Below are 13,475 nucleotides of genomic sequence, written 5' to 3' on the forward strand. Positions count from 1 at the left end.
TCAGGCGGCCTCTTATGAAGCCAGTTTGGTCCGGATGAACTAAAGACGTCATATGCTTTTGTAATCTGATGGCTAATACCTTAGAGTACAGTTTGATATCGGTTCCGAGGAGGCTTAAGGGTCTGTAACTACCGCACTCGGTGGGGTCTTTGTCTTTTTTGATAAGGACTGTTATGAGTGCAATATTGTCGTTCTTATGGAAGTTCCCCTCCTTGACTGAGTATAAGATCATATTTAGTAATAAGGGTCCAATTATGTCCCAACAAGAGAGGTACATTTCTGGTGGGATACCGTCTCTTCCAGGAGCCTTACCACTTTGCCTTTCGGATATGGCCTTCTTGAGTTCCTCTAGTGTGATCGGCGTTTCTAACTGTTTAGCGTCATCCTCTGAAAGTTTAGGGAGAATAATTTGATTAAGATATGTGTCCATTTTGTTTTGATCGAAGGTCGTTTCTGATTTATATAAGTTGGAGTAGAATTCTTTGAATGTATCGTTTATTTTTTCAGGTTCTGTTTCAAGTACTTGTTGTGCTCTAATGGTAGTTATATCTGCAAATTTTGCATTAATTCTTAATCGCATGGCTAATAGGTGACTGGGTTTAGAACCTTGGGAGTACTGCTGTTGTCTTGTGCTACGTATTTGTATTTCCGATTGTTGTCTGTATATGGCATTGATCTCTTTTTTTAGTACCTTAACTTGATTTTCTAGTCGAGTTGAGTTGTTGTATTGTAAAGAATTAAATAACGTTGAGTAAAGCGTTTCCAGTTCAGCCAGTTTTGTGCATCGATTCTTGCGCATTTTGGAGGAAAAGCTATCAGTGAAATCCTTGATCATTCCCTTTACTGACATCCATATTATTCTGGGGTCTTGCACCGAGTTTGCATTCTCCCGTAGGAATACTGTAAGAGCTTCTTTGAGTTGTGTAATGAATTCCTTGTTATTAAGCAGCATCGAGTTAAATCGCCATCTTGGGGCTCGGGAAGATAGTCTACCAAATGTTCCTTTTAGGAGTAAATAATAGTGATCTGATAGTGCATTGGGTATCATTTCCACTTCATAGTTATCAAATAGTCTCGGGGATGCAAAGACATAATCTATTCTGGATAATGTGTTATGTCTCGCAGATCGACAAGAGTACTTCCGGGTCGTGGGATTAAGTGATCGCCATAAGTCATTTACACCTGCAATCTTCGACCAATCCTTTAATGCTTTAGATGAATTCTTTTGTTCGCTGGAAAAGGCGAGGTAAGATTTGTCCATCCTTGGATTCCAAATGGCATTAAAATCAGCACCTATTATAAATGAGTAATCGGGAAGGTCTAACATTGCTTTGGTTAGTGTAGTGAAGAAACCCACTTCGTACAAATTTGGGGCGTATACCGCTACCAACGCTATTTTCCTGTTCTTGTGTACAATCTTAGCTATAGTTATCCGACCATCTACATCAGACCATACTCCCTTTAATTCAATATTCAACTTACGTCTAACGACTATGGCTACACCCCGAGTTCTCGTACCAAAAGAAGAGTGACTAATATTATGATATGTGTTGTCCGCTAACGTATCTATGTCTTTCTCTAGAATGTGCGTTTCGCTTAGCAGAGCAACGTCCACCTGTTCTTTTTTCATCAGTGTGAGCATGCTTTTGCGTTTGAGTTGGTTATTTATTCCCCCAGTGTTCCAGATCATTATATTCAAACTAGCCATAATCTATACATGTTGTTGTGTAGTTGATGGTAATGCTTCTGGAGTGCGAGGCAACAATAGATATACATCCAACTAGTGAGGTCCCATTGAGAGCCGAGCTTAAAAACATACATATATACAAATAAAAATCCCCTTTCCCCCCCTCCCACCGAGAGTCGTACAGGATTGTGTCCCATAGACACATCCTACACGCATGACTCCCTCCCTTAGGCCACCGGATTACCCAAATTGAGCTTTGTAATCCTACTCTTCCTATGCTAATAGCCATAGGATCTGAAACTTTCATTCTAATTCAATAGAATGTCGCTTTTGGTCTTGCGCCTTCCCATTAATGTACTAACAATAGTGTGAAAAATGAAAAATATACCTTCATTAATATATTCATTTGAACCTTCTACTAACTTATGTAGGAAACATCAGAAAAAAGGAAAAGAGTGGAGATAAACACTAATACCTTAAAATAAAAATAAATAAAAATAACAATGAAAGATAAAAAATAAAAAAAGGAGTGAGAACAAAATAAAACTCAGAGAAAAACAGATAAAATAAAATTGAGTAAAGAGAAAAAAGAGAAAAACAGAGACTTTTAGAGCTACATTGTGCAAATCTCTAAATCAGTGGAGTAATTATTTAAAATATTAGAATAACCTTGTCGTGCTTATACATTTAGATGTGGCTAATGTCTTTTTTTTTTTTTTTTTTTTTTTAAGTCTTATTAAAGCCTAATTAAACTTCAGTCCTTGAATCCTATGCTTATTCACACCGGATGTTAATGTTAAATTTACAGGCCTTCGTTGAAGGGGTGCATTATATTCTAGAAGGTTGTGGAATACCCTGGTAAATATGTAAACACTGCTGTTATGTTCCAGAATGATCGTCCTACCCTGCCTTATTGTTGTCAGCGTGCATATCATCTGTTACTTTTGTTGAGCCGTGGTAAAGTCATTCTAATAAAATGACTAAAATACAAAGAGAAAGAGAGAGATGAATAGTCTTATCTGTTCTGAGCCAGTGTTTCGTCCTGCCCGGGGGGACCGGATCCATGTTGCTTCATGTAATCTTTCATGTAATCTTCGGCGGCTTTAGGCGTGCGTATTCCCTGCCTAATACCGTCTTTTCCCAAGATCGATAAAAGTGCCGGGTAGGTAAGGATTGGCCTGAGACCACTCTTAAACATTCTCTGCATCACATCCTTGTAGGGGAAACGCTGAGCTATGGCCTCCTTGCATAGATCTTCGTAGATGGATATTGAATTTTCACCATATTTCAGTTTCCCCCTTTGATCGCGCGCTCCTCTAATGATGGCGTCTCTTGTTACCGTCTTGCGCAGGGTAACAATGATAACTCTCGGACCGTTAACTCTTTGGCCTCGTGTACCGACTCTGTAACATTGGTCCACTGTCGGCGCTGTGGGAAGGATGTTATTACCTAAAATATCTACTAACACTGTTGGAAAGCTGACGTCTGTGCAATTGACTGATTCATCCAGTCCCACAATGCGGATATTATTTCGCCTGTAGTAACGTTGGGTCTCGAGCTGTCTCTCCATTGCTTTCTCTTCGAATTCTTGTATTTTCTTCCGACACTCTTCTTCCACCTGTTTTATCTCCTTCGATAACTCTGTTAATCCATCGTTGGCGTTCTTCTCGTTCACTTGGACCATCTGTGTAATTTCTATCACCGTATTCTCCACTGCCGTGATTCGCCCGGCCTGTGCAGCGGCTGCTTTCATAACCTCTTCGAATTTAGCATCGACGTGTGCTTTGAATTCATCTATGTGTAATTTGAAAGCTACCATCTGTTCCTTCCCTACTTGTATCTGATCTTTTATCAGGATAGTCAGAGAGTTGAAGTCGGGTTGTGAAATTGCACTGCTTGTGTCAGTTGATGTTGTGGGTGCAATGATGGACCCGATGGTTTTGTTGGAGATTATCTTCTCAAGTTCCCCTGCTTTATCTTTTACGGTATTTTTACACGTCGTTACCGTTGTGTTATCAACTGCTGTCTCCCTCTCGGGGCCAGTCATCATTGGTCCCGGTATATTCTCCACTATAGTCCCCCCATCGGGGCTAGTCAACAACGGTTCCGCCGTTGCCTCGCCTGTTGTATTTCTTGATCGTGTCAAAATAGGCGCCGTTGGAGCATCTGTGCCGAATCTCTTTCCAGTCTTTTTCTTATCCTTAATATCCATGTTGAGTCTTTCTGTCCTTTGATATAGTTAGTAGAAGGTCTTATCAATACATACGATGTGGTTTAATCTCTTTTGGTATTGTTCAAATAAGGTTTTTAAACTAAATTAACGTTGACGGGAGCGGAGCTGTAACCAAACGCGTGTTGCTTCAAATTGCGTTCAAACCAGTTCGTTTTATACCTTAAAGATAACTTCGCTATTTTTGACCTTCGACCCTATTCGCGGTCCGTCTATCATGTACCTGACACATAATTTCACTGATCTCACTGGTACCAAAAAACTTTTAAAAACCACATTACACCAGTCCTGGCTTCACTCCACTGGCTCCCCGTCTGTTTCTGCATTGATTTTAAATGATTGCTGACTGTTTTTAAAGCACTACACGGGCTGGCTCCATTGTACCTGGCTGAGCTCATGCACTACCACACGCCAGGGGTGTAAAGTACTTGAGTAATTGTACTTCGTTACAATACTTAAGTACTGTTTTGGGGGATTTGTACTTTACTCGAGTATTATTAGGTTTGTATACTTTGTACTTTTACTCCATTACATTTCAGAGAAAAAAAACATACTTTTTACTCTTCTTCCCTTCTTCTTCTTCTACCCTTCTTCCTCCCAAGAGAGTTAACGTCCATCATCCTCATCGGAGTGTACATTCCACCACACGCGAACACTGGGGTCGCACTTTCAAAACTTCACGACGAGGTAAACAAACTCCAGGCAGCTAATGTTGACGCCGCCATTTTGGTTCTGGGTGATTTTAACAGCGCGCGTCTTAAAAAGGTGCTGCCGAATTTCTATCAGCATGTGACCTGTCCCACCAGAGGCGAGAACATATTAGACCATGTATACTCGCAATTTAAGAATGGGTACAAGTCACAGGCTCTTAGTCCATTCGGTAAAAGCGATCACGCTGCAATATTTCTTTTGCCACAAACAAAGTCTCAAGCGAACGCCGGTGGTCTCGCGAGAGGTTAAGCGTTGGGCCGTGACGTCAGAGGAGTCACTCCAAGCTGTACTGGGAAGTACAGACTGGAGTGTATTCCGTGATAACACAGCCAATATTAACGAATACACCGAAACGGTGATTGACTATGTCTGTACTCAGGTAGAAGAAACAATCCCCTCCACCAAAATTAAAATCTACCCAAATCAAAAGCCCTGGGTAGACAAATCCGTCCGTGAGGCTCTGAAAGTGCGCACATCAGCATACAACACCGGGCTGGTGACAGGCAACATGGAAGAACACAAGATGGCAAGATACAACGTCAGGAGAGCAGTAATAGAGGCAAAACGGCGTTACAGGGATAAAGTTGAACTTCAGTTTGAACAGGCTGACTCTAGAGGCATGTGGCAGGGCCTCAGAACAATGACAGACTACAAAGGAACCCCCCTCAAACTGAACAGTGACATCTCCTTAGCAAATGATCTCAATTCCTTCTATGCGAGGTTTGAGGCTGTGAATAACAACACCAGCCTACAAACCACGGCAATGGGGGGGGGGGGGGTCTGCTGATGGAGACTCAGTGTTCAGGGTAACAGAGCATGAGGTGAGACGAATCTTTAAAAAAGTGAATATCAGGAAGGCAGCAGGACCGGACGGCATCCCCGGCCGCGTCCTAAAAGTCTGTGCCGACCAACTGGCCCCGGTATTCACTGACATCTTCAACCTGTCCTTGGAACAGGCTGTCATCCCCACCTGTCTGAAGAAGTCCACCATCATCCCTGTACCCAAAAAATCTACGCCCGCTTGCCTCAACGACTACCGCCCTGTAGCCCTCACCTCCATAGCCATGAAGTGCTTTGAGAAGCTAGTGAAGGGCTACATCTGTTCCTCCCTCCCCATCAACCTGGACCCTCTGCAATTTGCATATCGCCCCAACAGGTCCACGGAGGAGGCCATAGCCCATGTGCTGCACACAGCAGCATCACATCTGGACAAGAGGCAAGGGAACTATGTGAGAATGCTGTTCATCGACTACAGCTCAGCATTCAATACCATAGTCCCCTCCAAACTCATAGCCAAGCTCAGGGACCTGGGCTTGAACTATGACCTGTGCCAGTGGGTCTTGGACTTCCTGACGGGCAGACCCCAGGTGGTAAGAGCCGGCAACTGCACCTCCTCATCCATCACGCTCAACATAGGGGCCCCCCAGGGCTGTGTTCTGAGCCCCCTCCTCTACTCCCTGTACACACATGACTGCGTAGCACAGCGGAACAACAACACCATCATCAAATTTGCTGATGACACAGTAGTGGTGGGCCTGATCTCTGCCAACGACGAAAGGGCCTACCTGGAGAACTGGTGTCAGGAGAACTGCCTCTCCCTGAACGTCAGCAAAACAAAAGAGATGATTGTGGACTTCAGGAGGTCGGGGGTCAAGGACTACAGCCCCCTCAGCATCGACGGGGCACCGGTTGAGAGAGTGAACAGTTTCAAGTACCTCGGAGCCCACATATCCGAGGACTTGACATGGACCACACACATTGACAGTGTTGTGAAGAAGGCACGACAATGCCTCTACTTCCTCAGGCGCCTAAGGAAGTTCCAAGTCAGTCAGAAGATCCTTAGGAACTTCTACTCATGTACAATAGAGAGCATCCTGACCGGCAACATCACCTCCTGGTTTGGGAATAGCACTGCACAAGACCGTAGCAGACTACAAAGAGTGACACGTTCAGCCGAACGCACAATTGGAGGGGGGCTTCCCACCCTCCAGAACATTTACATCAAGCGGTGCAAGGGGAAGGCTAAGAGAATTATTAAGGACTCGAGCCACCCGAACAACTGCCTCTTTGAACTGCTGCGGTCAGGCAAGCGATACCGGAGTCTTAAGGCGAGCACAGAAAGACTCAGAAGAAGCTTCTATCCCCAGGCCATCAGGCTGCTAAACGAACAATAATCGCTAAACGAACAATAATCACTATGCAACAACCATCAAATGCACACAGCACACACACCCACACGCACACACTCACTCAAACAAACAACACACTGCAGCACCCACTCTCCACACTTTAGATCACACAAACACACTTACACTTTATATTTATTGATAAAGGATTTGCACTACAACTCGTACACCTACTGTGAATTGTACCTAAATTGCACCTCGTCCCATTTCTCCATTTCTGCCTTGCACTATATAGTATTGTATATTAGTACACTGCACAGTATTGTATATTGTATGGTAACTACGTCTATTCTGCATCGAACATTGTACATATGTCTAAACTGAACACTGTGACCTATTTTTTTACTTCTAATTTTACTATGTTTTTATTTCATACTTATCTTGTCTTGCACAGTCTCTGGAGCGCAACAGTAAGAAGCATTTTGTACAAAAGTATTCTGTACTTCTGTATGACAACTATTAAAGAAACTTGAAACTTGAAACTTGAAACTTGAAACTTACATTTAAAATGCAGACCTACAAAGTACAAAGTACAAATCTCACAGGTCCAACCATTTTAATTAGTATATTTTAATTGTTTATCTGGCCGAACTAACGTTAACGTTATTAATCCTGTGACCGCAGGTAAACAGCCAATCAAATCCCCATCAATGGAAAATGAACCCGCCCATACCCATGCTGATTGGTCCTTGTGCAACACTAGAAAGCGGGGATCTTTGATTAAACACCTGCTATCAGAAGAATAGACAGTCAGATCCGCATTATGCTGTGGTTAATATTGTGATATTATTCAGGGTACTCCAGTATTCTGTCTTTAATATTGTGATATTATTCAGGGTACTCCAGTATTCTGTCTTTAATATTGTGATATTATTCAGGGTACTCCAGTATTCTGCCTTTAATATTGTGATATTATTCAGGATAATCCAGTATGCTGTGGTTAATATTGTGATATTATTCAGGATACACCATTCTGTTTTTAATATTGTGATATTATTCATGCTGTGATGTGAATGCCGTCCATATTAGTTTACCTTCAATGGAGAAGTGCATTAAATAATTTTTATGCAAAAAAAGTGTCCTCTGTTCTTTCATTTCAGCATTGTCTATCGCAGAACACATTCCATTGTGGGCAGAGTGTATGCTTGGTTTCATTCCAGCCTTTAAACACCGCTGATGATTTCACTAATTGGCTCACCTCTTCAACTAACTCACCTGGTGCAATAGTTAAAATGAAAACTTGGCCCACGATGGAATGAGTGGTTTTAAAGGTCTATCCCTTTAAAAAGAAATATGTACTTTTACTTTTTAGTACTTAAGTACATTTAAAAGTAGGACTTTTTTACTTTTACTCAAGTGTGTTTTTAGCCAGATACTTTGACTTTTACTTGAGTCAGATTTTGAGATGGTACCCATACTTTCACTTTCTGGGTACTTTTTACACCCCATCCAGAGCCCTAAGGTCTGCTGACCAGCTGCTGCTGGAGGTGCCCAGGACCAGGCTCAAAACCAGGGGGGGGCAGAGCCTTCGCTGCTGCTGCTGCTGCTGGCCCTCGGCTCTGGAACAGCCTCCCCCCCACATAAGATCCTAAAGATGCCCAGAGCCTAGAGGCTTTTAAATCGCCGCTTAAAACGCACCTCTTTTCCCTGGCCTTTGACCAGAGTTAGCCTGCCACTTTATGACGCCCGCTGTTACTCTGGACTTTTTATCTAATTTCTTGTCTCTTTTATATTGCACCTTGCTCTTGTTTTCTTAAATGTACAATACCCTTTTATGTAATTTTTGTGTATTTTTACTTGTTACTGCATTGTATGTGTTTTATCATGTCCTACCTGTGAAGCACTTTGGTTTGGCTTTTAGTCATTTGTAAACGTGCTATAAAAATAAAGCTGACTTGACTTGACTTGATCGGTCGAGTATTGAGCTACAATTTCCCTGCAGTCTCTCACTGGGCTACAATAGCAGACAAAGGGCGATTGTAAATCCTTTACAAAAACTGTAAATTGTAGAATTAAAGGATAAAAACCCTGAATGTTACTCTTAAAAACCATTTACAATGCCTTCATTTAAATTAAGCTCCTTAATTTACCCTGATATTACTGATTAAGGTGTTTAACCCCTGACTGAAATTAAGGTATGTTTAAGGGGTCTGCAAAGTACACCTTGGTTTTTATTTAGTAGTGTGTGCATAGATTAAGGCATTATTAAGTGTTTTAGGTCCTTTTTAAGGGATGACTGTTACCTAGTGAGTAGATCATCAGAGCTTATTGCACTTTTTATTCTAGAATACGACTGGGATGAGTCAAGTGTCATGATAAAACCGTCCGAAAATAGCTTCCCCTTTACCTCTTTAATAGATGATAATAATAATAATACATTATTATCTAGTAATAATAATAATAATACATCAGTTGACAGAGTCACCTGGGGAGCAACAATAATTTGGTCATGATGACAAGGTTCCTCTCTTTAGCCTTTGGCGTGGTTTATTATTTCACATATCATTATGCACCATGAGACCTTCTCTCTGTGAGAGGCGACGGAGGAAGAGACAGAGGGGGAGGGAACATTCCCTTAAATACCCCTTACCTGACGTCAGCTGCAATAGCTACGTCTCCTTGCGCCTATAGCGCCCTCTTGTGGAAACAGTTAAGCAGTTACATGCAATCATATATAACACATAAACTCAACAACATCCACAAAGTGTTTAGAAAAGGGCAATGGGGTGTAGATACTACCTTCTCTAGATGCTCCTTGCTGATCAGGGCTCCGTTGTTGTTACTGGGGTCAGAGGGCACGCCTGTCTTCCACTTCCTGGCCGCAGACACAAACCTCTCCAGGAACTCTGAGTAGATACTTCTCTCAACATAGATCCTACTGGTACACAGACAAATCTCCCCCTAGAGAGAGAGAGAGAGAGAGAGAGAGAGAGAGAGAGAGAGAGAGAGAGAGAGAGAGAGAGAGAGAGAGAGAAAGAGAGAGACAGAGGAGAGAGAGAGAGAAACAGGTTGATTGATTGATTGATTGATTGAAAACTTTATTAACAGATTGCAGAATGGGTACAATACAGTACAGCTCAATACAGACAATTGTTAAGGGGATGCAGACCAGAGAAAGACTTTCGTCTTGTTTACATCAGGGTCCCCCATTTTCAATTCATCATAACATATATGACATACACGACATACAGATAGACAGTACTGCTACTATACTATAAATCTATACATTTCCCAGATTTACAAATACAGTACTGTTTGTGATACAAAAAGAGTCTAAAAAAGAGAGTACATTTGATGAAGAAACTGTACATTGGAGGAGGTGGGGGGGGGGGGGGCGTTGGGTAGGTGGGGTGGGGGGGGAACTGTACATTGGAGGTGGTTGGGTGGGTGGGGTGGGGGGGGGTTGGGTAGGCAGGTGGGGGAAACTGTACAACTGTACAAGCAAAACTGTACATTGGAATATCTATGAAACCCTACTTGGTCCCAAGAAGAGGATATGGTAACGAGATTCAGCTGGTCCGTGATTGTATACTATATTAATAGTAGAGTACTCTGCCGTTGTTCTATACTTCTGATACTGACTGAATCATCAGTTAAAAGAGAAGAGTGCGGCGGTGGAAGAATCATCAGGCAGGATGCAGCGCATTTATTGCATAAAAACAACACATTACTAGTCTAATAGTTTGGCTTCCAGCCAACTCTTTAGACATGAGAGTCGGCTGAGAGATTCCATATAAAAGAATGATCCAAGCATCGTTGAATATTTCTAGCTAAGTCAGTCAAGATCTTTGTCTAGAGCCAGAAAGCTCTCCTTGATGGATTTTGTTGTTGTTTTCAGGTTTCCATGGTGATTGGTTCTTCCGTTTTGTTCTCGTTGCTGTCTTCTGTGTGATTCCGTGTCTCTCTCTCTCCTTCCCGCTCAGTCTGTCCCCTTTCATCAATGAGCCTGGAGTGTCTGCGTGATGTCACAGGAGTGACGTCAAGGAGACATTTTCCTCCAATCACGGCTCTTCTAAGTTTAGATTTGAAATAGGGGCTGTCCTTTGGAGCCCAACGGCTGTTCTCCTTTGTACTTCAGAATAATAATGTTTTAGCTTGAATCAATATCTGTTATAAACAGTTGTTTTTCATATGGTTCTAAATACTAACAATTTGGTTCAGAATATGCTTTATTTCAAACGCCTGTGATTCTTCTCATATACATTGCATATTTCATATCATTGGATCCAGGATTATTACCACAACATGACAGGAATATTTGCAATTAATTTTTAGCTAATCTGAGTATAGAAACAGACATTTGAAAGTATACTTGAGTTACTGTACTTTTGAACCTAAGTTCCTCCTCTGCATCTGTTCCTACATGCAGTTTCTCACAGGGGCAATTTAGCAGCTAACAAAGATATGTGACTACTCCCTCTATTGTCTTCAGCTGTTGACCACCACTATATGTAAATTGACTTAGTGTGACCACATTCTCAAACCGTCTGTAAACACACACACTCTGTTCTTCCTGGTTATCTAAGCATTCCTTAATCAAAATGAGGTAACCATTGATTATTTAAAGACTATATAGTCAAGTTAGACCACGCTCACAAGTTCTAATACTGGGTGCTGTAATCCCATAAAGTTCAGTATATCAAAAAGCAGGGTAGCCGGACCAGCACTCTCAGGTTCAATGTTTTTAATGGCAGCCTGAATAGATAGCAGACATGTTTCGGACAATGTCCTTCTTCAGTGATATGGCTAGCAATGGAAATACATTCAAGATGGTAGTTAAATACACCTGGCAGGTAATTACATGACATGGCAGGAAATGACATCACAACGCCGGTGTGCCGGTGCAATGTGACCAAAGGAATGACCTATCAAAGTAGAGTCCAATCATAAATCCATAAATTATACATGTTGTGAAGGGCCAGATTAAAGCTGAGAATCTACATTTATTGTTTTATATACTTTGTATATTATTTATATATATTATTTATATATACACGGTATATCCCTTTAAGCCTGCGTTTGAATCATAGTAATATTCGCTTTCCCTATTGGACAATGCTATCGGCGCCAGACCGCAAGCCCCCAAAGTCAGGTTCAAAGGCGAGTCCGGGCATGTCGCAACATGCCCGGAGACAGCGTATTGATTCGAGACGAGAACTGAGGTTCGGCACTAGATAGCCACTTAAGTATATATACGGCGGCAGGTGCGAACAGTAGCTGTTCATTCGTTCATCCACTAATGTAGTGAGAAGCAGTGCGTTTAACAGAGCGTTGAGAACCACGTGCGAAGTGAATAGTAGAATAATAGTCAGATTTAATGCAGTAACGTCAAGTTCGACTTAGCTTAATGTGAAGTAAAGAGTCGTTAATTTATTGTGTATCGTGCCAAAACCAGTTTGTTCGTGTGTAGCATTACCCAGCAGTTCGTTCGTTTAGCTAGTGGACCTTAGCCAGTGCGCGTGGACTAAATACATTGGTACCAGCACACGACGAGGAGGCCTAGTCGGAGAACCTACTGGACATGTGCACAGGAGAACCGACGGCGGCGATTGCAGAACCAGTATTGGTTGGATTATATTGATTGTGGAACGTACTACCTGGAGAAGAGCATCGTTAATCTCCACTGTCGTTTGGATTTAAACACCATGAGGATCTACATTCGGGCTGGCCTCATGGACCGAGGCTAGCTGGCTATCATCGTTGCTATCGTGCAATTGGATTACAGTTATTGCTTTTGATGCTGAGCTTTGGATTACAAGGACTGGCTTCTGTATGTGAATCCCCTTCTTCTTCAATTGATCAGACTGAGTATCCGAACATTCCTCTCTCCTCCAGAACTTACAACTCTGGGAGGAACCCCATTGTCTCCAGCGGTACCAGCGTTGCCCTCTATAATTGCCATTCTACGCCAGGCGGCGTTAGCCTAGTACCCCATCGTAGGAATTATTCTATTCCCATTGACTTATGCTACTGACTGACTTTATGCCTATTCTTCGCCATACAAGCGCGACCCTAATTCTCATATCTGTAACATTTACTGCATAATAATAAATACCCTCAAATGATATTTCTTTGTCAGTGCCGTGTTATTATGAGTGTCTGCCATATATTAGATGTACTGTCTGGCCAGTAATTAAAGTACATACCTAGCAGTGGTTTAATCTATCACAATCTTTAATACAGTCAGGGTTTTGTAACCCCTCAGTTACAATTGGTCCTTCGAGCCGGAGGGTATCAGTAATCTTTAATATCATATTAATATTGATATGGCCAGCGGCGGACACTCTCCAGACGGCTCTCCCAAACTAGAACGCCCTAGGCGCAAACTTCAGCCACCTCCACACCTGGAGGACTACGCTTTCGTTTTACCTCCTAGCTTATCTAAAAAGACGTTAAGCACGGATAAAACTGATAGTTTAAGCATGCCCAATCCTATCGACTTGTCGGCCCCACCAGTAGAGACCCCAGTGGGTTCAAACGAAACTGACTTAGCTCACAGGGGGGAACAAGCAGGACATGACGTGACTATACCCCAAGACAGCGCCACCGGGATAGACCCCGGAGCGCCCCAGGATAAAGAAAGCGCCCCCGGGATAGACCCCGGGACGCAAGAGACCCAAGAGCGCGCACCCGAGACAGACCTCGGCGCGCAACCAAGAGA

General features: G+C 42.5%; 1 protein-coding gene across 1 annotated transcript in view; it reads right to left on the bottom strand.

Annotated features, from left to right (window-relative positions):
• The window catches only part of aldh8a1 (aldehyde dehydrogenase 8 family, member A1), a gene marked incomplete at both ends in the record, with an annotated part of 68,982 nt that overhangs the window by 3,209 nt on the left and 52,298 nt on the right, over positions 1 to 13,475 (bottom strand). Inside the window, one exon of the mRNA XM_084313529.1 lies at positions 9,554 to 9,715. Coding sequence (XP_084169655.1) covers positions 9,554 to 9,715 — 162 coding nt within the window. The remainder of the gene's footprint in view (positions 1 to 9,553; positions 9,716 to 13,475) is intronic.

Source organism: Notolepis coatsorum, assembly GCF_963971535.1.
Source record: "Notolepis coatsorum genome assembly, chromosome: 4".
NCBI lineage: Eukaryota > Metazoa > Chordata > Actinopteri > Aulopiformes > Paralepididae > Notolepis > Notolepis coatsorum.